This window comes from Lagenorhynchus albirostris, chromosome 13 (assembly GCF_949774975.1).
Source record: "Lagenorhynchus albirostris chromosome 13, mLagAlb1.1, whole genome shotgun sequence".
NCBI lineage: Eukaryota > Metazoa > Chordata > Mammalia > Artiodactyla > Delphinidae > Lagenorhynchus > Lagenorhynchus albirostris.
In genome coordinates this window covers 68,069,642-68,094,880 of record NC_083107.1, presented here as the reverse complement: position 1 = coordinate 68,094,880, position 25,239 = coordinate 68,069,642, and the positions used below count along the sequence as shown (strand labels likewise).

The 25,239-nt window shown below is 39.2% G+C and overlaps 1 protein-coding gene across 2 annotated transcripts; it reads left to right on the top strand.

The window, feature by feature from the left end:
* Positions 1-171: 171 nt before the first annotated feature.
* Positions 172-23,027, top strand: SLC4A1AP (solute carrier family 4 member 1 adaptor protein). Of its 2 annotated transcripts, XM_060168803.1 has the most exons (14): positions 173-923; positions 1,140-1,335; positions 2,799-2,921; positions 3,712-3,772; positions 4,319-4,458; positions 8,959-9,119; positions 10,403-10,472; positions 10,853-11,039; positions 14,337-14,448; positions 16,914-17,160; positions 19,180-19,266; positions 19,943-20,010; positions 21,413-21,482; positions 22,705-23,027. In XM_060168803.1, exons 1-14 carry the CDS (start codon positions 258-260, stop codon positions 22,752-22,754), a joined length of 2,238 nt encoding a protein of 745 aa, XP_060024786.1. In that variant the 5' UTR covers positions 173-257; the 3' UTR covers positions 22,755-23,027. The 2 variants fall into 2 exon arrangements, with proteins under 2 accessions (XP_060024787.1, XP_060024786.1); XM_060168804.1 differs by lacking the exon at positions 19,180-19,266 and having other exon boundaries at positions 172-923.
* The last annotated feature ends 2,212 nt before the right edge of the window (positions 23,028-25,239 follow it).

Sequence of the window (25,239 nt, the reverse complement as noted above, 5' to 3'; positions counted from 1 at the left end):
AGGAAGTCGTTATAACGCAGTTGCAACCTCTAAAGATGTCCCCATTGCGACAGTACCTCGACCGCCTTTTTGCTTTCCTCTTCTTATAACTTCCCAGGATACTCATTTCTTCACAACGCTGTAGGTCGTGAAGGAGCAACTTTACCGTCGCTGCCAGAGAAGCCGCTGGGGGCTGGGGAGAGGGAGGCGTGGAGAGGAATGTAGAGACCGAGGGGGTGAGGTTTCCCTGGAACAGATTTCGACGCTGCACGCGCTTGATGATGGCTGCTGGTCCCTCTCAGTCCGAGCCGCTGGCTTCGCAGGAACTCAATGGCGACTTCAAGAAGCCAGGCTTGCCCTTGCTCCCGGCGGTGCGGGGCAAAGCCCCGGCCACCAATCCTTCAAACCCTGAGGAGGTAATGAAGGAAGGGCCCACGGCGCTGCCGGACTCCGATTCCGCGGAGCCTGAAGACCCGCCAGCCCTGCTGGACAGCGGAGAGACTAGGGGTCCAGCGGAGGAGCAGCCACGGCCCCCCACAGTGGCTCCTTCCCCTGACGGCCCGGCCCGGGCTCCTCCTTACCGAGAGCCTCCGTGGGGCGGCCCCGCCACGGCCCCCTACAGCCTAGAAACACTGAAGGGCGGCACCATCCTTGGCACCCGGAGTTTGAAAGGGATGAGTTGCTGTCTTTTCGGGAGGCTCGCTAGCTGCGACGTGTGCCTGGAGCATCCTTCTGTGTCTCGCTACCACGCTGTGCTGCAGCACAGGGTGTCCGGTCCCGAGGCAGAATGCGACGGCCACGGGCCTGGCTTCTACCTCTACGATTTGGGAAGCACCCATGGCACTTTTCTTAACAAAACCCGCATCCCCCCCCGCACCTATTGTCGGGTCCACGTCGGGCATGTCCTTCGCTTTGGAGGCAGCACCCGGCTCTTTCTTTTTCAGGTAAGTAGAAAAACCTAGAATTGCAGTCTCTGGAGTGCACCCAGCTGCGTTCCTGAGCTCGTTAAGTTTTCACTAAGTTAGGAGATTGTCTCAGTCAGCGATTACAAAAGTGGAGAAATCTGGCCCCTCATCTCCAGACCCCGGTACACATTGCCATATTTCTGAAAGTGACTTTAACAATCAACTGTAAAAGAATTGTTTTGCTTGATCCATCAGGGACCAGAGGAAGACCGAGAGGCAGAATCTGAGTTGACAGTAACGCAATTGAAGGAATTGCGCAAGCAGCAACAAATGATGTTGGAAAAGAAGATGCTGGGAGAAGACTCAGATGAAGAAGAGGAAACGGATACAGCTGAAAGAAAGAGAAATACTAGTAGTCAAGATGATGAAATGGGCTGCACCTGGGGAATGGGTAAGGAATCAAAATTGCTGCCAGAGGTTAATATTTTAAATTCATTTCTACTAGTATGTGTAAATGTTTTTTGGTGTTTTTTTGTTTGGGGTTTTTTGTTTTTCTTTTTATCATACAGCTTTCATGACTCTTTGAGATAGATAGGACAAATACAGTTTGCACATTAGGTTACCCAAACTCAGATTTATTAACTTTTCTGATGCCAAAAAATTGAATTATGGGCACTATTGATTTCTTTTAATGTGTTTTACAGTGCACTCCTTTGTTCAAAAGTTCCTGTGTATAGTTTATTATTTTTAACCATTAAAATTTATTTAATTAAGTACTGATTATTGCTAAAGGGGGTGAAACTACATTCAATCAAATAAAACAGAATGTTATTCAGTATAGGAGTTCTTTTGAATTTTTCATACTTTGGGCAAATACCCTGAAATGTGAAAATATCTAATCAGAGGAATAAATTGAATTTTCCATAACACCAGACATTTTAGAGGACGGGTATTCAGGAGCTAGGATTTTGAAAAGCTAGAAGATGGCCTTACTATGTTGTTGGGAAGACAGATAAATCTTATGAAATTACTTGTGGTAGGTGCCAAACAAAAGCTAGAAACCATTAGTATGCTAGGGTAAGGGTTCAGAAAAGGGAGCAGTCACTGAGGACCTAGACCTGCGCTATCCAATATGGTGGTCATCAGCCACATTGGGAACTTACAGTGTGGCTAGTCCAAATTGACATGTGCTGTAAATGTAAAATACACACTGGGTTTCAAAGACTTAGTGTGAAAAAAGAATGTAAAATATAATACTTTATGTAGATTCCTTGATAATAATTTCACCTGTTTCTCTTTTTTGGTGTGGCTACTAGAAAATGTAAATTGCATATATGGCTTTCATTATATTTCTGTTGGCCAGCACTAACAGATCTTTGGGACAGTTTATAAGTTTATAAACAGAAGGGTTTTGAGCTGGGACTTGAAGGAAAGGAAAAGAAGCCCTTAAGAAGCTGAGCATTGGGGTGGTATTTGGGGCAGGGATTGATGATTGTAATGGAGTACTAAGTAGACCAGTCTGTTGGTGGATATGATAAGTATTGGGAAATTATACTGAAGACAAAGTATTAGACCTGGGTGTGAGAGAGTGAGAATGCTGGGCTGAGGAACTTCATTTTTTTTTTTTTTTTTTTTACATAGAGAATGTGGTAGGTAATTTTGCTTTTAAAATATCAATACATATAGTGATGGAGAACAAAAATAAGGTGCCATGAAAACAAGTTTTAACTTGTCACACAATTTAGAAAACCTGAAGATGTTCATACTGATGGTTTTGTGGTTGTCCTCCTCCCCCCCACCCCCACCTTTCTTTTCATCACTGATAACTGTATCTTTATTCAGCCTGAAGGGATAATGGGTGTCATTCAGATAGTCTCTTATGTCTGATTGTCTTTTCTTTCCCGTATCCTGTAGGAGAAGATGCTGTAGAGGATGAGGCTGAAGAGAACCCCATTGTCTTAGAGTTTCAGCAGGAAAGAGAGGCCTTTTATATAAAGGATCCAAAAAAGGCTCTCCAAGGTTTTTTTGACCGAGAAGGTATGTAAACAGATTCGGACACTGCCAGTATAATGTATCCACAACAGGGTGGTTTTCCAGATCTTCAGGTACTTAGAAATGCTGTAATTTATCTGCTCTCCTCCTTGTTCAGTTCTTGCCTGTGTGGTCAGTTGCTTCAGGTTTATTTTGAAAAGAGTAAGAATTTTGTTATTTTTTCACATCTTGGAAAAAAGGAAGTACTTTTGCCTGACTTCATCCCCTTCTTGTCAGAAGATCCAGGACTGGGGTGGTGGGGAGATTGACCCAACTTCTTGTCATTTTTTTGTTTCTAATTCACCTGATCTTTTGTAATTCTTAACATGGATTTTCACTTTGTATGATTTAAAGAATGTTTCCACAGAGAATAGTTTCAGTAGAAATGCTTTGAGAGAACATCTATGTGTATGTGTGCACGTGTGTATGAGTGTAAATATATATATGAACTGCTTGCATTCTGCACTTAATATTTATGCTTCTAAAAACTAGGCAACCATGATAAATTAACACTAAGTCTACAACTTTTAAGTGTGAAAGCTCCTATATAGGGGACAAACCTGTGTATGGAGAGTTGTTTTGATTTGAGTTTGGGCTTTTCTCTGCCTCAAGCTCATTCTAATTTTATTATCAGATAATAATTTCTAGGAATAGGAAGTGAAATGCTTTGAAATTTAGTATTCAATGTGGTATGAGAACTTTATATTCTTACTTAACCTTTGCTGTCTTTTCCCTTTGTATCAACTAGTAACTTTCAGATGCTATTAAAATTGTTTTGTCTTTCTTCCTTCCACAGGAGAAGAATTAGAATATGAATTTGATGAACAGGGTCATAGCACTTGGCTTTGCAGGGTGAGGTATGTTCTTTTCTCATTAACGTCAATTTATGGAAAGTGGTCAATTTCAGGTTTAATTTATGGTTACAGACAACAACCCAAAGATCAACTTTAATCTTAATTTTAGCCTATTCCTGAATTTGGACCTTGATAGTTTAGTAACACATTGGGGTTAGGGTGGGATGAGTAAAAGGTGGAAGGAAAAGATTTGAAGTCCAACCTTGGCAAGATAGAACAAAATGAACTGAGAGATTAAAAAGCCATCTCAGGGCTCCCCTGGTGGCGCAGTGGTTGAGAGTCCGCCTGCCGATGCAGGGGTTCGTGCCCCGGTCCGGGAAGATCCCACATGCCGCGGAGCGGCTGGGCCCGTGAGCCATGGCTGCTGAGCCTGCGTGTCCGGAGCTTGTGCTCTGCAACAGGAGAGGCCACAACAGTGAGAGGCCCGTGTACCGCAAAAAAAAAAAAAAAAAAAGCCATCTCAAAAAATATGACTATTATAAGATATTAATTTTTTTCATGAGAATTGGAGCTTAGTGCCATGCTATAATTCCCCCCAAACCAATGCAGATTACCTGTGGATGATTCAACTGGAAAACAGCTAGTGGCTGAGGCTATTCACTCAGGAAAGAAAAAAGAGGCAATGATCCAGTGCTCACTGGAAGCTTGTCGAATCCTTGATACTTTGGGATTGCTGCGTCAGGAGGCAGGTGAGTACGTGGGAACACTTTTCTTTAAAAAAAAAAAAAAAGGAAAGAAGGAAGGGAAATTTAATACATAAGGTTACAAAACCTCTTTTTAGGGGGAAAATGTAAATCGTACAGAATTCTATGAAGTGAAAAGAAAAAATTCCCTATCTCCATACCCAAAAGTAACCGTTGTTTACTTGTATTCTCCCAGACATTTTCTATAGATGTGTGTTCAGAAGTAGATCCTTTAACAAAAAAACACCATGCATACACAAATGCATTTATGTTACTTATAGTATTCTTTGGTGACATTTTAACATAAGAATGTATCATGGACATTACCCATGTCATTGCATTAAATTTACCTTATTTTTAAAAAATCTGTCTGGGTATATAATTATTTTTTATTTATTCTAAAATTAATTTTATTGCAAATTAACTTACATATAATTTAAAACTACCAAAGGCTTATAACTAAATATACCTGTTCTTTGTCCTGCCCCTCCCCAGTCTTCATCCCTAGAAGGCTTTTAACTCTTTCAATTATTTTTTCTGGCCTTTAAAAATATCCATATTTCTAATCCAGTATCTTATAATAACGTGTAATGGAATATAACCTGCAAAAAAGACAAAACAAAAATGGCATCACTGTGCTGTACACCTGAAACTAATGCAGTATTATAAATCAACTATACTTCAATAAAAAAAGAATAAATGTTAAAAAAATTCGTATTTCTAAAAAACATGAATATGCTATTATATTTTGATTCACTTAAACATTATCTATTGACTTAAATTAGTATTTGATATTTACAGGGTTACATTTATGCAAATATTAGTCACAACTGAGCAGTTTTATTTTTTTGTTGTTTTTCTAAATTTAATAATTGTGTATGTGTTTCATGTGTTTGATTTTTTTGGTACCTCGTACTCATTCTTCCCACACCTTTCAGTAGCCTTTCAGTTGTCTTTCTATGTGGTCAATCACATTAAGAAATTTATCAGTTCTGACTGTTTTGGAGACATTTCTCCTGAAGAGGACTCTTCTCGTTCTTTTAAGGATGACCACTCTCTAGGCCTGCTGCAGAACAGTCATTTGGGACTTCATTTGCTGTCTTCCTTGATATTTCCTTTCTCATTCTCCAGGGGTGGATTTTCTGTTTTGTGATTCTCAGATTCTCATGTTTCTTGGTTTATTCCCTTGTTTTAGTGGAGCACATCTTTCTGTAGTTTTGGCAGGATAGAAAGCTGGTACAACAATAGGGGGCACAGATATAATCTTCAATGGAGTTCACATCTTCCATTTTTCTTGATCTGTTGTTGTTTTGGTGGACATCCTCTAGTGGATTCCTAAGAAAGGATATATAGCAAGTCAACTTTATTAAAACCTCCACTCTGAAAATATAATTGTTCTAGCTTCACTTTTGGTTAATAATTTGGCTGGGAATAGAATTCTAAATTGGAAGTAATTTTCCTTCACAACTTTGAGGGCATTGCTCTTACCTGACATCCAGTGTTGCTATCAAAGTCCTAAACTATTCAGATTCCTGATCTCTAGTATGTCATCTTTTTTTCCCCCCCTCTCACTAGAAGTTTGTAAGTTTCCCTTTGTTCTCAAGGCTCTGAAACTTAACTATGATGTACCTTTCTGTGGGTATATTTTCATCCATTTCCCTTGGGTACTTGTTGGGTCCATTTGATCTGGAAATCAGTTTAGGAACATTTCTGGAATTGTGCCATTCCATCATTTCATCCCTCTGTTTTCTCTGTTCTCTGGAATTTTGTTATTTTAGATATTGAATCTCTTGGACCAATCATCTAAGTTTCTTATCTTTTTTTCCCTTCTCTTTTCTATTTGTATTTTTTGTTCTTTCTGGGATATTTCTACAACTTTATCTTTCTATCTTCATTTTGCTATCAAGATTTTAATTTCCAAAGCTCATTTTTGTTCTTTGAATATTCATTTTTAAAACATAATATCCTGTTGTTGTTCGTGGATTATTAATGTCTCATCTCTCTGCTAATCAGTTTTCTCCAGGTTGTTTTTTCTTTTTGTTTATTTGGTATCTATTGTGCATGGTAGAGGTTTTTCTCAGATGTCATGTATTTCTTGGTTGTAGATACTTACATAGGGACAAAAAATGTGATTGGCAGCTTGGAATATATAGGTGGGGCTTGTTAAGTCTGAGGAACACTATACGATGATGTGGGTGGGCCTTTTGCTGGGGAACTCTCCATGTAAGTATCCTTAGATTTTCCTTCTTCTGCTGGCAAGATTCCCTAGAGAGTAGTCTTCCAGTCTCCTGCATGAAGGGAGAGGACTGGCTGCCAGCATTCCTAGCGCTGCATGGTGGAGATGGCTGACCGTGTTCTCAATGTTCAGCTCTTTTCAGGAGAGTACGTACCCATGTCCTCAATTGTACTAGTCAACCCATAGTTCAAAGACTTTCTGTCTTAAACTCTGTGTTTTTCCTGGGGGTGGGAAGGAGGTGAGTAGCCAGGGAGAAGGATCTGTTTCTCAATCAGCTTTTACTCAGTCCTCTTTATTTTAGCACTACTATCCAGCCCCAGTTCCAGATCCTTTTGAGGATTCTGTAGTATAATCAGTTTGGTTCTCAGCTTTCCCCATTGTTGGTTTAGGATCCATTTTTTATTTCTGCTAAGTTAGTTTCCACTTACCTGTCTGCTTTTTAATTTCCAAAAATTTGGTGTCACTGTCCCCACTACTATTCTCCCTGTCTTTGTAGATTAGTGTCTTTAAAAAAAAGATCTCTTTGCTGCAGTTTTAGTGGAGTATGGGACGAGAACAAAATTAGATATGTGTGTTCAGTGTACCATCTTAACCTGAAATTATCAGGTTTATATTAATAAGGACTGTTTTGGTTGCAAATAATAGAAACCTGATTCAAACTAGCTTAGGGGGAAAGGCTATTGGCCGCAGAAGCTGGGAAGAGTACCTCACAGGACTGAAGGAAGAACTGCATGAACCAGGACCTCAAGTTCTGGAAGCAGAACTTAGTGCTACAGAACCGGAACTCAGTATCACCAGGACACATACAACTTATACATGTGTATCTGTGAGTGAGTCTGTCTCATGAATGCATGGTTTTATTTTGCAGACAGATTCTTACCCCACGCGGAAAAGAGGGATGCTTACAGCCCTGGATTTATATCTTCTCTCTTTAATAACCTCATTGGAAAGAGAGCCTCTTTTTCCCTGTATCTAAGTGTAACTATGAGGGAAAGATTCTTATTGATCTGGCTCTGGTCACATGACTACCCCTAATCCAGATGGAATGGGGGAGGAATTTTCTAGAGGAAAGGGGGTACTTTTAACAGAACAAGGGGAGTAAGATGACATAGGGTAGACAAAAAAAGTAATAGCTACCATAGTCCCCTGTAGGTGGGCTTTCTAGATTTTCATGGTTACAATGTTTCATTGATATGTATAGGATAAATTCCTTTAAGTAGAATTGCTAGATTAATTGCATCTTTAATGTTGACAGCTGTTGTAAGATTGACCATCAGAAAGATGGTGTCAATATGCATTCCAGCCAACTGTTTGAGAGTCCATTTCCCCATATCCTTACTAAATTAGGCATTATTAATCTTTTTATTTTTTTTCTAGTCTAATAGGTAAGAAGTGGTATCTCATTATTTTAGTTTGTGTTTTTTAATTATTAAAAAAAGTTTAACATCTTTTCAAATGTTTGTTGGGCATTTGTATTTCATTTTTTGTGAACTGTTTTTATTATTTTTAAAATTTTCTTTTGGATTATTGGTCCTTTCCTCATTTATCTTTTTTCTTTTTTGCTAATTGATTTTTGAGAGCTTTTGCTCATTAAATAAATTAGCCCTTTGTTTTAACTTTTTTTTTATTGTGGTAAAATATACATAACATAAAATTTACCATTCTAAGCATTTAAAAAAATTTTTTCTTCTTAAATTTATTTTTTGGCTGCACCACGCGGTGTGTAGGGTCTAAGTTCCCTAACCAGGGAGCGAACCCATGCCCCCTGCAGTGGAAGCATGGAGTCTTAACCACTGGACCACCAGGGAAGTCCTAAGCATTTTAAGTATATAGTTCAGTGGCATTAAATATATTCATGTTGTGCAACCATCACTACTGTCCATCTCAGAACTTTTTCATCATCCCATTCTGAAGCCTTGTACCCATTAAACAGTAACTTCCTATTCTTCCTCCCCCCAACCCCTGGTAACCAGTGTTCTACTTTCTGTCTCTCTGAATTTGACTATTTTATGTACCTCATGTAAGTGGAATCATGCAATATTGTGTCCTTTTGTGTCTGGCTCGTTTCACTTGTAATAATGTCTTCAAGATTTAGCCCTTTTTTTTTTTTTTTTTTTTTTTAGCTCTTTGTTTTTATATGTAGTTTGGCAGCTTGTTGAATCCTCTCTTTTAATAACTGATGGTGATATTTTAAGCTGCTTGTCTACTTGCCTTCTTTGTTTTTCTTTTTTTTAACCTGATTCATTATCATTTATTTTATCTACCTCTAGTATCTCGGAAAAGGAAAGCCAAGAACTGGGAAGATGAAGACTTTTATGATAGTGATGATGACACGTTTCTTGATCGGACTGGCCTGGTTGAAAAGAAGCGTCTGAACCGAATGAAGAAGGCTGGGAAGATTGATGAGAAGCCAGAGACCTTCGAATCATTGGCAAGTTTCATTTATAGAAATAGCTGTGGTAGTTTAATTTTTTAAATAAAATAATATATTATTTAAATTTGTCTTATAATTATAATTTTTAAAGCAGTAGCATTGAAATCTAGTACTGAAGTATAATTTTTGTGATCTGTAAATTTGATGGTAACAAACAACTAGTCTTATCCAAGCTGGAAAAAAGTTTGGCTTGTTGCTAGAGACTATATCTATCTCTAGGTGGGTAGTGATCCATTAATGAGCATTCTTTGGATATTATCTTACCCCCCAAAAAAGAAAGGAAAAAGTTCCAAATTGGGACATTCTGAGGTGAAATTGACTCTAGGCTTTTGGCAGCCAAGAATCGTGAAAGGAATTTTGAGGAGTGTAGTTTGGTAATACAGGCACACCTCAGAGATACTGCAGGTTCAATTCCAGACCACTGCAATAAAATGAAAATTGTAATAAAGTGAGTCACACGAACTTTTTGGTTTCCCAGTGCATATAAAAGGTATGCTATAGTCTATTAAGTGTGCAATAGCACTATCTCTAAAAAGACAATGTATATTTTCAATATACTTTATTGCTAAAAAATGTTAACCATCATTCTGTCAATGCAGGGTTGTCACAAATCTCCAATTTGTAAAAATGCAGTATCTGCAAGGTGCAAGTAAAGTAAAGCTCCATAAAATGAGCTATGCCTGTAGTTTTAAACAGTGTATCTTCCATGGAATTATCATAAGATGACCTGTATTTTCACTATATTAAGTAGTATTCAGAGCTTAAAACTTTATGTAACATCTATTGTTTTGATTCATCACTGAAAAAAAATGCCTTGAGTTCTTTCTTATTTTAAAAAATATTTATTTATTGGCTGCGTTGGGTCTTAGTTGTGGCACGTGGGCTCTCTAGTTGTGGCTTGCAGGCTCAGTTGCCCCGAGGCATGTGGGATCTTAGTTCCCCTACCAGGCGTCGAACTGGCGTCCCCTGCATTGCAAGATCGATTCTTAACCATTGGACCACCAGGGAAGTCCCTTGAGTTCTTTCTTTTGAGTAAAATAAGGTCTGTGTTCTGTACATTCCTTCTGCTTAATTCTTGATTCTTTAATTCAGATATTTATTCAATTAGATTTAAATAAACAAATGAAAAATGTTAACTCCATGAGGAGCAGATTTAAATGGACTTCTGAATTAATCCTCTTAAAACTTGTCACAATAATTAAGAGGAGGAAGAAAAGGAAAGCTACCACATTTCGAAAGAAGAAAAACATTTGCTAACCCTGTTAATTTGGGTGTTACAGGTTGCAAAGTTAAATGATGCTGAAAAGGAACTCTCTGAAATTTCTGAGAGACTGAAAGCCTCCGGCACAGGTAAGGTAATGACTCATTAAACAAATATTTACTGAGCACCTACTGTGTGTAGTGCACTTTGCTAGGTACTAAGGCTACTTTGGTTAGTAAGATTTACAGGATATGGAGCCTTTCTAAGGAGCAGCATAGCATTTTAGAAGTAGAAAGAACATTATAAATTATTTGGTTCAACCTCTTTATTTAATAGATGAGGGGAATGAAGCCCATTGAGGCAAAGTGACTTTCTAAGATCTCCCAGGTATAACCAGTTTCCTCATTCCTAATATCAGTAATGTCCTCTGTCCAGCTTTAAGTTAGTGACTTTTCTATGGAAACTTGGGCTGAATTTTAAAATATTTGGTGCCATCTTTCTAAACATGTATTATCCCTTTCTTGGACAGCTCTATCAGAGTCACCATCTCAGGACTCTTTAGACGCGTTCATGTCAGAAATGAAATCAGGGAATGCATTAGATGGTGTGTCCCGGAAGAAACTTCACCTGAGAACTTTTGAACTGAGAAAAGAACAGCAGAGACTTAAAGGGTTGATAAAAATTGTAAAGCCAGCAGAGATCCCAGAACTAAAAAAGTAAGTCTTAGTTATACTTAGAATTTTAAATAAGCATGTTCACAAAGATAACATTTTGAATTATATCTTTATTTTTTTAGGTAATCACTATGGACTAGAAATAGACTATAAGAAACTCTTTAAAGCACAGAAGGCAGTGGTTTCATGGAGTAACTAAAAACCCAGTTTATTTGTGAAATTTAGACCACTACAGGATTTTTAAGGAAAACTGTATTGATTCCTGTTTCATTGGAGGGCTCTAAATTTTTACTTAATACTTTTAGTGCAGAGTAAACTTCTTTAAAGAGCAACATGCTCAAAAGGTTAATTTCCCTAATATATAAAGACCTATTCACCAGAGACAAATGGGCAAAGGATGTCAACTGAAAGGCCACTGAAAAAGAAATACAAATAACTCTTAACTATATAAACTCAACCTCACTCATAATAAGAGAAATACAAATACTACAATGTAATACCATTTTTATCTATGATTTTAAAATCACAGATGAAAAGATATGAGTACAGATAGTCATTTTAATGCCTATATCTGTCATTCTTAAGAACCAGTTGATAACTCTTCACTATATTTAAATACTTTTTAAAATTGGAATCTCTTCCTTAAAAAGGGGTAAAAGCATAATCCCCTGAAGTCGATCTTATTGTTAACTTTGATTTTGGGGAAATTATTGGAAGAGATTAACCCAAATCCATTTGCAGACATCCAGAAGATTTTTGAGTAATTTGTAAACAAGATTTTAAGAATAATTTTTCCCAGACGTGGCTAGTATTTATGAGTGAGTGAGTGTGTGTGTGTGTGAGTGTGAGAGAGAGAGAGAGAGAAATCCAGTCTTTCAACTTGACAATATTTTAAAATTGTCTTCTCTGTGGTGTCAACAAATTTTGAAAATGTTGAGTAGGTGGTTGTAGAAGTAAGCAGCCCTCAATAAACACAATCCAGATGGGCATCTCAAAAACTGGTATTACCTATAGGTACGTTCACTTACTTATGAAGGTAGTTCAATATAGAAGGTTTCTTGTTTTCTTTAGGTCCGTGCTGTTCAGGACAGCACCCAATAGTCACATGTGATATTAAAATTAAACAAAATTAAAAGTTCAGTTCTTCAGTCAGTTGCCACATTCCAAGTGCTCAATAGCCACATGTGGCTAGTGGCTACTGTATTGGACATCGCAGACAGAGAACATTTCCATCATTCCAGAAAGTTCTGTTGAACGGTGCTGCTTTAGGTTGTCAGTAGCGTCTCTTCAGCCCCTCACCCCCGTGTACAAAACCTGTAACTTGATTCTGGGGGCATTGCATAGATGAGTATCTATCAATTGAGAGGCACGTCTGTTTACAAAAATGTAATGGCCAACCATTTCTGGAGCTCTTGGTCATCTGCACAGAAGATGTATCCCCAAATTACTAGCAGGTTTGTTCAAAGATTTATATGTAGTTTGGATATTTAATACAGTGATGCATAGATCAGTCTACAGAAGTCTATTTGCTGCAAATGATGTTTGAGTTACCTTACAGGGAGGAGGTAGATTAGCACTAGAGTTAGACTTCCTGGGTTTCATTCTCAGCTCTGTCAATTAGTCTTTGGGAATTTTAAGGCAAGTTATGTAACTTCTTTGATCTTCACTTTCCTCATCTGTAAATTAGAATAATGATGTTGCAAAGATTAACCGAATAGCACTTAGTAAAGTGCTGGCATATGTATTATCATTGTCGTAATTTTTACTATCATTGATATACTTAGCAACTATTTGTGACATCGTTTTTGTGGAGAAAAGGTAAAAGCTCAGGAGCCATAGCCCAGGTTAGACAAATTAACAGTGAATTTTAATTCCAACTGTGTAATCCTTTAATTTGCTAAGTCAGCCCTGAGAGGTGTTCTGAGCTAGAAAACATACATCAGCTTCCTCCAGAGCCTCCCCTCCTGCTGTCTGTGTGTCTGCCTTGTTCCTCCTCCCTTTCTTACTTTGGATACTGGCCTTCAGATGCTGTGTATCTTCTCCCTCCTCTTCTCACTTGAGGGTTGAACTTGTAAACTTCCTACCTAAGTCCACCCCTGCTCCACCCACAAGCAACTCTTGATTGTGATCCCATCTTCTACTTTTTCTTCTCCTTTGGGAGTCTTTGCATGTCCTCCAGGCCAGCCAAGCTATTTAATGGAGCTGAAAAATATCTGTGTTGCTCTTGCCTTTGCCTTTCCATGCTTCCTGACGCTTGTGGGGAAGGGATGTGAGGGATGTTTGACAGAGCGTCTTTAAGACCAGGCGGGCAGGATTTCCTCTGATGGCCTCAGCAAGGCAGTGGGTCTGTCTCTGGTACAGAAGGGGGGTGAGACTAGGCTCAAGAGCACCACTGAGGGGGTAAGACTTAGGTAAAAGAAGGCAGGAGTGGAAATGGGGCTTCAGGGTTGAGCAGCGTAGTCAGTTTCTTGTATGGGCCCCTGTGAGCCAGGAGGGCCAGTGCTGTCCTTATATTCCAGAAGGCAGGGTTGTCCTGTAGTCAATGTGAAGAAAGCATAGGGCTTTCTCCCCTCTTTCTCCTCATGCTATCTTGTCATTGTCACCTCTGACTACTCTCTGAGTGTCTTGTCAACTCAACTGCCATCCTTTTTGTTTTGCTTTGTTCTTTTTTCCGCTGCTCTTTTCTAATTTCTACAATCTCTTCTCTTTGCTCTTCCTCAGCTTTACCCTCATGTGCTTAACTTTTATAACTATATTCAGCCACTGAGAACATTGACAAGCTCGCCAGTTGTGGGGTCTCTCATTAAGTCTTTGTTGTTACTCACTACACAGGATATCCTGCCTCCTGCACCCTTTACACATACTTTTTTTTTTTTTTTAAACTTCTGTGCTCAGAGCTGTTGGTGTGTGGTTATGATAAGTGTGGCCTCCAGCTAAGTAAGTAAAGCACTGAGTCCTCTTCAGAGGTTGATGGCAAATAGGGCTTTACACCATGGATCCATCTCCTGCCATTTAGTGGGGATGGGGCATGCCTGTGTATTCTCCTTTGCCAGTGACCTGTGTACTGTAGGCATCATTTTATTAATGTGAAGTCATGTAGCATGTTGTAAATTGCTAGACTAAGGTAGTATCCTTATCTTGCCCTTAATACCTCTGTGTCTGTGACAATCAGCAGTGTTGTCCATTCAAACTTTGCTGGCCTGAATACCTCTTTCTTATTCGTGTATGCATAAATGTTCACTTTGTGGAAAGTTTTGTGGTGCCAAAAGTTTGTTTACCATGGTATTTTTAGATAAAACCTTGGCCTCACTGGAATAGATAATTATTCTTTTTTCCTAGAACTGAAATTCAGGCTACAGATGGAGAAAACAAAGCTAAAAAGCTTACACTGCCTCTCTTTGGTGCCATGAAAGGAGGAAGCAAATTCAAATTAAAAACTGGAACAATAGGGGTAAGTTGTGGGTCAAGGTGTTAAAACTTTTAGCTCTTGAGTTATCCTGAGCTAATTTATCTCTTTTCTTTTCAAAACTCAGATGACTTATCCCACAGTCATGTAAAAAGGGGCTGTGGGCTTGGTATGATCACATCTTTCCCAGGACATGGTTCTTGGATTTTTCTCTTCAGCCTAGGCTTATCAAGAATTGATGAATCGATTCATGTGAATCAATTTGCATGTAACCGATTTGTGAATTAGAATGCCAGTTTATTAATTTGTGATCAATGTTGCGTTTAAGAAAGGGTCTCCTGTGGTTTCTGGGTTTGTTTGGGTTTTTTTGCTTTTTTTCCTGGTGGTTAGATGTTGTAATATTCAGAGTCAGCTAACACTTGGTAGTAACATAATCTCTACACCTGGTTCTGCCATATGGTTTTTCTTACTTTGTTTAATCCTTCCAACACCTTATGATGTGTGGGAATTATTACCGCCCACAGTTGAGGAGCAGGGTCAGAGAGGTTAAATTCAAGATCACACCATTGTTAAGTAGCTAGATGCAATCAAATCCAGGTCTTATATCTCTTGAGTTGTGATCTTTCTACTATCCTCTAATACTTCACTGATGTATGTTTTTGCTCTTTGTACATCCTTATTTATAGATTCAATTTTTAAAAGGTTTTCATCACCCCAAAGAGCATAACCTTATGTATTAATGTGCTAGGGCTGCCATAACAAAATACCACACACTAGATGTCTTAAACAAAAGAAATCTATTCTCTCAGTTCTGGAGGCTAGGAGTCCATGATTAACATGCCAGCAGGGTTAGTTTCCTCTGAGGGCTATTTCCTTGGCTTGCAGATGGCTGCCCTCTTGTTGCCTTGATGACCTCTTAACATGGTCATCCCTCTGTGCACTTGCAACTCTGGTGACTTTCCTTCTTCTTAGAAGGACACCAGTCATATTGGATTAGGGCCCCACCCTAACAGCCTTGTTTTAACTTAATCAACTCTTTAAAGACCTTATCTCCAAGTAACATTCTGAGGTACTGGTGGTTAGGACTTCAACATGAATTTTGGGGGGACACAGTTCAGTCCATAACACCTTGAATTAGGGTAAACTGTCCTCTGGTGGCAGAGGTTTGAAGTCCCAACCATGTGTCCTGAGTGAGAACCATGTGGTTTACCTGTGATGGAAGCTTTTCTGTGAGGTGGGGAGAGGATATTTTAGTTAGAAGAAAAACTCTTTACTAAAAAGCTCTCCTTAGGATTACTGAGCTAAATCCTATGTTTAAAAAATGATATACCAAAAAAAAAAAAAAAAAAGCAAAGGTTGGGCTTCCCTGGTGGCGCAGTGGTTGAGAGTCTGCCTGCCGATGCAGGGGACACGGGTTCGTGCCCCGGTTTGGGAAGATCCCACATGCCGTGGAGCGGCTGGGCCCGTGAGCCATGGCCGCTGAGCCTGCGCGTCCGGAGCCTGTGCTCCGCAACGGGAGAGGCCACAACAGTGAGAGGCCCGCGTACTGCAAAAAAAAAAAAAAAAAAAAAAAAGAAAAATGATATACCTAACATACTTTGGTACCTTCTTCCTATTCTTTAAGCTGTGATCAACTTTTTCTAATAATTACTTTTTTTTTAAGATGTTGGGGGTAGGAGTTTATTAATTTATTCATTTATTTTTGCTGTGTTGGGTCTTCGTTTCTGTGCGAGGGCTTTCTCTAGTTGTGGCAAGCGGGGGCCACTCTTCATCGCAGTGTGCGGGCCTCTCACTATCGCGGCCTCTCTTGCTGTGGAGCACAGGCTCCAGACGTGCAGGCTCAGTAGTTGTGGCTCACGGGCCTCGTTGCTCCACGGCATGTGGGATCCTCCCAGACCAGGGCTCGAACCCATGTCCCCTGCATTAGCAGGCAGATTCTCAACCACTGCGCCACCAGGGAAGCCCTCTAATAATTACTTTTATTGAAAGGTCTTGATTAGAATATTTGACCTTATTCAAGAAATTTCTTTTTCTTCAGGATCTGTTTTACTGATTTACATATCTTGTTTCCTTGAAATTGTGTTAAATCTAAAATGAAAAAGCTGCACAAATGATATATTTTTTAGAAATGTGTGTCTGATTTACTCCCTAGGAGATTTTTTAATGAATAAAGATTTGTAATGAATTTAATATCATGAGGGGTAACAGGACAGAATTCCTACAGCTGGTACTCAGTAAATCATACCTGGAATAAATGTTTTTGTTCCCTACAAGATGTTTCAAGTGTTTCATACTTCATGTTCTTTTGACCCTAGAAATTAACAAACATACTCGTTAAGGATTCATAGATGGATAATATTTCACGTGAAAGTCCTCCTTCCAACAAACTTCGGCAGGGTTGATCCGCCTAGAGAAGTTAGACATTCTGCTCATTTAGCTTAACCCCCTTGAAAAGATGTGTCTCTGTCATATTGTAGAACTGCTTGTTCATGGGTTTTTTTCCCTCATAGAAGTTACCCCCCAAGCGTCCAGAACTCCCTCCAACTCTAATGAGAATGAAGGATGAGCCTGAAGTAGAAGAGGAGGAGGAGGAGGAGGAGGAGGAAGAGCAGGAGGAGAAAGAAAAGGAGGAGCATGAAAAGAAGAAAATGGAGGCGGGGAGCAGTAGGCTGCAGCAGGAGATAGAGCCAGAAGGAGCAGTGCAGGAAACAGGTCCTCCCACAGATTTCACATGTCCTAAAGAAACAAAAAATCATGGTAATGTCTTCTTTCTCCTTCCTGTGCTATTCAGTGGGCATATACATTCATCGTGGATAGGTTTGAAAAAGCAAAGCCAGTTCTTGCCTGTGCATTTTGGCTTTGTGACACTTTGTGATGTGTGATACACCTGACTCTGTGGAAACATACTTTCCTTTCTTTGATTGCCAGTCATTATTTATCCTCCTTGTAAAATAAGGGCAAGTATTTCCAGTGTGTTCCAGAATTATGGAAAGTTGAAAGCTGTGGAATCTGAAACCACAGCAGCTGTGGAACAGTCCTGAGCTGCTGCCACTCTGTGATTGGGGGGCAGTGGAACAGGGTGGATGATGGGGCCTGATTAGGTGGTCTCGGGGTAAGCCTCCCCTTATTCATTTCTCCCCCGTCCCTGAAACAGAGGCCAAACATAATTGTACCCACTGGATGTACTTCTCAGGAAGCATCATGCCTTATTCATCTTTTTGTCCGTGGTACCTAGCAGAGAACCTGACATGTCGTATTCACCCACCTCAACGAAGGGCTGATGAAAAATATAAAAGAGGGAATTGATTAGTTTTTAAATATGTTTTCTTCTGATTATAAAAGGCATATATGTTCATTTTAGAAACTTCGGATCATACATAAAAGTCCAAAGAAGAAAAGGGGAATCTCCCACGCCCAGAGATTATTGTTTATCTTTTTAGTATCCTCTTAACCCTTGTCAGCTGCAGGGGTTATTTTCCTGCAGGTTGGCCAAACTGCTTAGCAAGATTAAGACTGCACAGAAAAGAGGGAGCATGAGGAAAAGCAAAAAACACTGGCATTAAACGTGTATGGGAATGTGTGCATATGGACTTCCAAAACAAACCAGGCAAGTCCATGTAAAAACACTAGGCCTGGTATGTAGACGTTCTCCTGAGTCACCTTCAGCTGTTTTAGACACAGAAAAGTTATTGTTTCCTCATCTGTGAGAAGTAAATCTTTTGTTTTTGCATTTTCCTTTGTTATTCGCACATTGCTTGGCCTTTTCAAAAAAGGAAAGCATCCTTTTTGCAGAGTCTAATCTTTGATCCACCCATTGTAAAGGTGTTACATAAACAGGTCAGTGGGGAGGCGAGCAGTAAGTACTGTATTTTTTTTGTTTAAGGGACCGAAGTAAATATGTGTGTCTAAAAATAGCAGATTTAGGGCTTCCCTGGTGGCGCAGTGGTTGGGAGTCCGCCTGCCGATGCAGGGGCCGCGGGTTCGTGCCCCGGTCCGGGAGGATCCCACGTGCCGCGGAGCGGCTGGGCCCGTGAGCCATGGCCGCTGAGCCTGCGCGTCCGGAGCCTGTGCTGTGCAACGGGGGAAGCCACGGCAGTGAGAGGCCCGCGTACCGCAAAATAAATAAAATAAAATAAAAATAGCAGATTTAAAAATTTGGTTTATAAGATACATTAATTAGTAAATCTGCAGCTAATTAGGGATTACTCCAGGCATTCATTAATTTATTAATTTATTAATAAAATAACATTGGGATTGTATTGTACATGCTATTTTATAACCTATTTTTTTCTATGTCTTAAAATAGTCTTTTAAAATGTGATTTTAATAAGGGGCAAAGTGGTCCATTACATGAATGTGCCATAATTTACTTAACTCCACATTATTATACATGTAAGTTATTTGTTAATTTTTGCTATTATAAACATACTTGTATATAGTAAATCTTGGTGCTCATCTCTGATTATTTTCTTCGAATATGTTCCTTGAAGTAGAATTTCTAGGCTGAGGAATATGTACATTTTTAAGGGTTTGGTAAGTATTGCTAAAAAGTTTTACCTCAGAGTTGGCCAGTTTTTGAAGTGGAAAATTGGTGGTTCTCTGTTAGACCTCTGGAGACACATTTACTATTGAAAACCTTATTAAGGTTAGTTGAAGCTAATGATAGTAAAACTGGATGATTATGTAGGTACTTAGCTTTTCTTGCTTTTGATTTGTTTTCTTGGTTCCCCACCACGAATTAAGTAATACGATATGCTTTGGTTCTGCATTTTATAGAAAACATGTCTCAACTCAGCCAAGTGGAACAGAATAAAGGTTACCAAGAGATTAGTGAGACAGCTGCATCGTGTGAGGAACCCTCAGGCAAGTAGCACAGAGACTCCACTGCTGCTCCACACACAGGCAGCCAACTGGTGTCACAGAGGAGGGGGTGGCAGCTGACCTGAGAGGCGCAGACACTGGGTAGATGCTGCTGCCAGGGCTGTGGACAGAGTTGGAATATATGAGAGGTTCATGTTTGGTGCCATCCTGTTTGCCTTTCTTTTCCTCCTCTGTCTCCTGGGTTTCCCCCCCTGACCCCCAAAGCACCTAATGCCTTCATGTTTCCCTCTGGCCATGCAAAGCTCTCTACAATTTTACATCTCCCAGGGTTGAATATGTGCCTATCATGGGGGTGATTCCAACATTATTAAAATAAATTGGTTGAAAGGATGGGCTATTAAAAGGACTGTTTTTTTCCGGTTTTCTACTGCTTTTAACTGTAATGATTAAATTGTAAAATAGTAAAGTCAGCCCCATTTTCCTTTACCTTTTCGAAAGGTGTGATTAAATTTAGGCTTAGGATTTGAAAACTAAGGTTATTAACGAAGGGACAGTTCTCTCTATATAGTCTTTACAGTAGTAGAAGGAATTTTTGAGAATTAGATTGTGATTTTTTTTCAATAATTATAATGCTCTTTAGGGAGGAATTTTTCTTTTCCATTTTATTTTTCTGAAATAGCTATTGCCTCTTTTATTTTTTTTCTTTTTCATAAATTAGCATCAAAGAATGAATATGAGAAAAGAAGAGATGAATTGAAGAAAAAGAAAGCTCCTGGTCTAGGCAAAGTAAGTGCTTTAGTCATAATCTTCATTTCTCTGAAAGTAAAAATGAACCCCTTTGCCATGGGCCATGTCCAGAAGAGTGAATCCAGGGATTATCTTAGCAGAATTCCCAGCTGCCTTCTACCCTCTCTTCTGGGCTCTTTTATTTGTATTTTTGAATTTTTGGATTCTCTATTCTTGTCTCTATCTGCTCTGTTCTTTATAATTGCTCAGATACCTCTTTTATTAATTTGTGAATCTTTCTTCATATCCTAATATGCCATACAAAGACATTTGAATAATATATTATTTTCCTCTTTTTATTACACAAAAGGTAGAATGTAATATACTGCATGCTACACTGTGATTTTTTTTTTTTTTTTTAACCTGTGGTGGAAATCATTGTCTACAAGTGCACTGAGAGCTTCTCACTGTGTGGGTGTACTCTATCGACTTCATTTTTTTGGGGGGTGTACTCTATCGATGGACACTTGGGTTCTTTCTAGTCTTTTATTATAACAGTGCTATAATGAATAACCTTATGTGTATATAATTTGTACGGATACTGTAAGTTCCCAGAAGTGGAATTGGTGTCGGGAGGTCCCTAAGACCACCCTTAGGCTAGGTAATTCACAAGAAGCCTCACAGGACTTAGCATGTGGTGGAACTTACAGTTGTGATTTATTACATCACAAGAATAGTAAGCAAAACCAGCAAAGGGAAAAGGAACATGGAGTGAAGTCCGGGGAACCAGGTACAAGTTTCCAAGGGTCCTTCTCCAGTGAAGTCACATAGGATGTGCTTAATTCCCCTCACAAAGAGTGACAACTTGTGAAACCAGGAAAGCTCATTAGAGGCTTAGTACCCAGGATTTATATTGGGTACTGATCACATAGGTATACCCTGCCTGGCATCTACCCAAATTCCATTGTCCTAGGAGGAAAGCAGGTGTTCAGCATAAACCACATTGTTTTTATGAACAGTTTTGGCCCAGTGGGCCACTCTTTGTCAGTTAGGGTAGTGGGAACCCTCTTGAAATCCAAGTTCCCAGATGGCCACCAACAAGCCTTTCAAACAGGCCTTTCAAAGGATAGCAGTCAGGCTTGCTTTGTTAACTCTTCTGCACCTGAGTCAAAAGGCAAATGTCAAATTGTCCTCTGTGGAGGTTATATCATTTAGAGTCACACCTGTCTTGACTGCCTCTTTTAGAAAAAACATCACTCTCACTGGCTGAAAATCAGCTTGTTGAGGCTTTGTGGAAAAAAATCAAGATTCAGGGAGAGAATGCTCCCCCATTTTTGGTTACTTATGTCAAGATCATTAGTGGAAGCTGTTCTCTCTTAATTTTTGTTTGCTCACGGGGATAGGGACAATAATTCTTAGAGTTAAAATTCTTTTGAATAAAATAACCTATCTGTTTTTGTAGCTTCCACTGACACTTTCCTCCAACTATCCAGAAGATGATCCAGATTACTGTGTGTGGGTCCCACCTGAAGGTAGATGGTTTTTACTTTTCTTTTCCTCCAATATTTATTTATTTAGGTTTCTGAATAGGCAATATATATTTAAGGTTCAGTATGAGAACATTACAAGAGTATGTAGTGGAAAAGTCTCCCTTCTGGGTAGATTAAAGGATCTAAAAGACATATCAGCCAAATATAATTTGTGTATTCTGTTTGGATCTTTATTCAAACAAACAATTATTAAAAAAAATTATAAGCCAGTCAGATAATTTTGAACACTAGCTAGATATGTGATGATACTAGGAAATTATTGTTAATTTTTTTTTAAAGTGTGAGTGATATGAGTTATGTTTTTTAGAAAAAGTCCTTGTCTTCCAGGAATATGTACAGAAGTGTTCACAGATGGAATGATACCTGGGATTTCCCTTAAAATAGTCCAGTGGTGGAGGATGAGGGAAGATAGAGGAGAGGCAAGAGATAAAGCAGGATTTGCCACATGTCAGTCATGGTTAACGCTGGGTGCTGGGTACATGGAGGTTCATTATATTTTTCTCCTTACTTTTACATGTATTTTAAATTTTCTCTAAAGTGAGGGGAAAAAAAAGTCTTCTAGCTGTGCTTTAGCTACTCACTTTTTTTCTAAAGATAACCAAATATCAGTTTCTTATGACTTCTTATATATATAATGTAAAATGCCTATGTAAGCAATAAAATACATAATATTTCATCACTTTTTTTACACAAATGGAAGCATATTCTATACCTTACTGTTTTGCACTTAATAATATATGGACATCCTTCCATAGCTACTTATAGATTTCTTTTTTCTTTTTTTTTTGTAATGGTAGCATAGTTCTTTTTTATAGTATGGATATACCTTTATTTATTTAACCAGTTTCCTCAATGAATATTTGCTGTGTTTCCAGTCTTTTGCCATTACAAACAAGTCTGCAATAAGTAACCTCTAATATGTGTAGTTTTGCAAGTGTAAAGGTGTACTTGTAGGAAAAAATTCTTAAATGTCAACATGCTGGATCAGAGGCTACAAACATTTTTAAGAGACCTTAAATTGCATTCTATAGGGATTATACTAGTTTATGTTCCTACTATACCCTCAAGGCAATATATGAGATGCTTGTTTTCCCATATGCTTATCACAGGTTGCTTTTTCTATGGATTGGGTTTCTAATATACTAATGATAGAAATCTAGGTACTAAAATGCTTGCTTTTTGTCTGCTTTTTACTCTGATCTAGGCCAAAGTGGAGATGGCAGGACCCATCTTAATGATAAGTATGGCTATTGATTGCTTCCGAATCCTAAAGGAAGACCTTGTGGACCATGTGACATGGGATATTTAGGATAATATATCAAGTTGAATGTCCAGAGAAGGAGTTCAGATGATCATTTGTAAAATCTGGTGACTGGCCTTTTCTTCTGTGCTCTTGGCTTCCTAAATTTATCTACCCATCTGATTCTTTTGAATTTGCTATTTATGTTTAAAAGTGTTTGTGTATGTATGTAAAAAGGAACCGTATATTTTGAGAATTAGTAAAGTGAGAGACATGACTCTGTTAAATGAGAACGTGAAGATGTCTCATGTTTATTTAAGGCTACAGTGTCTGTCTTAAGCTTTAGGGACTATGCTTTTACTGAGCAATAGGGTGCTTCTGGCAATTAGGCTTTAGGATTCACTGGTAACTGCCTCCTCAAATAAGTGTTGAAATATGAGGTCATGCCAGGGTGTAACCCTGAGTGTCTATGTCATTCTTTGAACTAAAAAGATATCTACACACTGGGGGCTTCCTACTCCCTCGCACTATAATCCTCCTGCCAGGTTTGAGAACAGACCCTGACTTATGAGGACACAGTTCAGGACCACAGCACACCTCGTGCACTCAGGCACTGATGCTGATAAAAACTCAGTTCTTTGAAAATCCTGGACTCTGACCAGTTAGGTTAGTCACTCCTCCTCTTGTGGAAAGGTGCAAATAAGGTCACAAAATTAAAAGCTGGACGTGTTCTGCCCACTGTAGGGTTTCTCACCTCTGTAGAGAGGGCAATAAACGTTCCTTCCTCTCTGGAAACATGAAGAAATGAAGAATATGTCTTATTCCCACCCCGTCCCCCACTTCCCATCATCAGTGCCTCACTTCCACAGGAAAGGAAAGCCTAAGAGTGGAAGCAAGGTGGAAAACCAGTGGATTATGCTGGAGGCAGACATAGTGAGCAGGCAGGAGAAAGGCTGTGGCCCAGCGAGAGGGAGTGGATGAGGATGATGCTTTCCCAATGTGGATTATATGGGATGCATGAGGTGGGCAGGAAGCAGTAACAAGAAACTTCAGTTACCCTAACAGATGTCTGTTCTACTAAAAATAAGTCTGATTTCTCAAAAAACAATACCAGTATTGGCATTATGAGAAACTATTATTTTGGACTTCATTTAGACCAACAGGGAGGAACTTGTTGATGATGTAAGAAGTGACAGGAATTCGGGAGCAGAGTGTCTGTGCCACCTTGGATCAAAACCATGGACTGAGGTCTGAGCCAGATCAGTGGTCTTCAAAGGTGAAACTCCTGATTCAAACAGAATTGTATGTGGAACCCTAATACTTGAACAGGTAAAAAATATGCCTGCTCTGGTTGAATTGAGTTGGGGATGGATGGGGATTGGATGTACACACACATATCTGCATGCATACAATCCTCTCCTCCTCACTCTACCCTCACAGTGACCTTGAGGAATCCTAGGGACTACACAGAGCATCGTCTGCTTTAGGAAGGCAGATATCTAAATGTTCTGGGAGGGGTAGGTATGGTCCTGTGTCTTGAGAGCATGAAAGCAAGTAGGACTCCATTGGCCAAAATAAAATATAAATATGTAACTTGTACAATTAATATCAGTGGTCAGTGGACTTGTTTCAAAAGACCTGCACGTGAGTGTTAGCTTCTCTTTACTAAATAGGAGACTTTGGGGACATGACCTTTCCCTGAGCCTGAATTCTGTCATGTGTGAAGCAGGGACAGTAACGCTTTTTGCTCTTTGGACCTTGGATTTGTTCTAGGATAACATGAGACCATGTAGATGGATATGCTTTACGGGGATTTGTAGATATTAGTAGTTGTTATTCATTACAAAAAGGAGACATATCCTGACATCTGGGCCGACTTACCTGTGAGAGGAGACTGGATTATATCAGTGATTCTCCACTGTAGCTGCATATTAGAATTACCTAGGGAAATTTTTGAAGTTTTTGATTCTAATACTAGGATCCCATGTCAGATCAATTTAATCAGAATCTCTGAGTTGATCCCTTTTAAAAGCACTCCAGGGGATTTTAATGTGCGGCCCATAATGGAGAACCTCTAGAGCAGAGTCAGCAAACCATTTTTATTAATGGCCAGGTATTTGAGGCTTTGCAAGCCATATAATCTGTCGCAACTACTCAGGTCTGCCATTGGAGTGCAAATGGCATAGGCAGTATACAAATGAATGAGTGTGACTGTGTTCCAATAAATATTTACTTATAAAAACAGGTGGCAGGACTTCCCTGGTGGTCCAGTGGCTAAGACTCCATGCTCCCAATGCAGGGGGCCTGGGTTCCATCCCTGGTCAGGGAACTAGATCCCACATGCCGCAACTAAAGATCCAGCACGCCACAACTAAGACCCAGCACAGTCAAATAAATAAATAAATATTTTAAAAACAAAAACAGGTGGCAGGCCAGGTTTGGCCCACTCAGCTCTAGGCAAATTCATCTTTGGGGTCTCACCTGACTCAAGATGTTCAT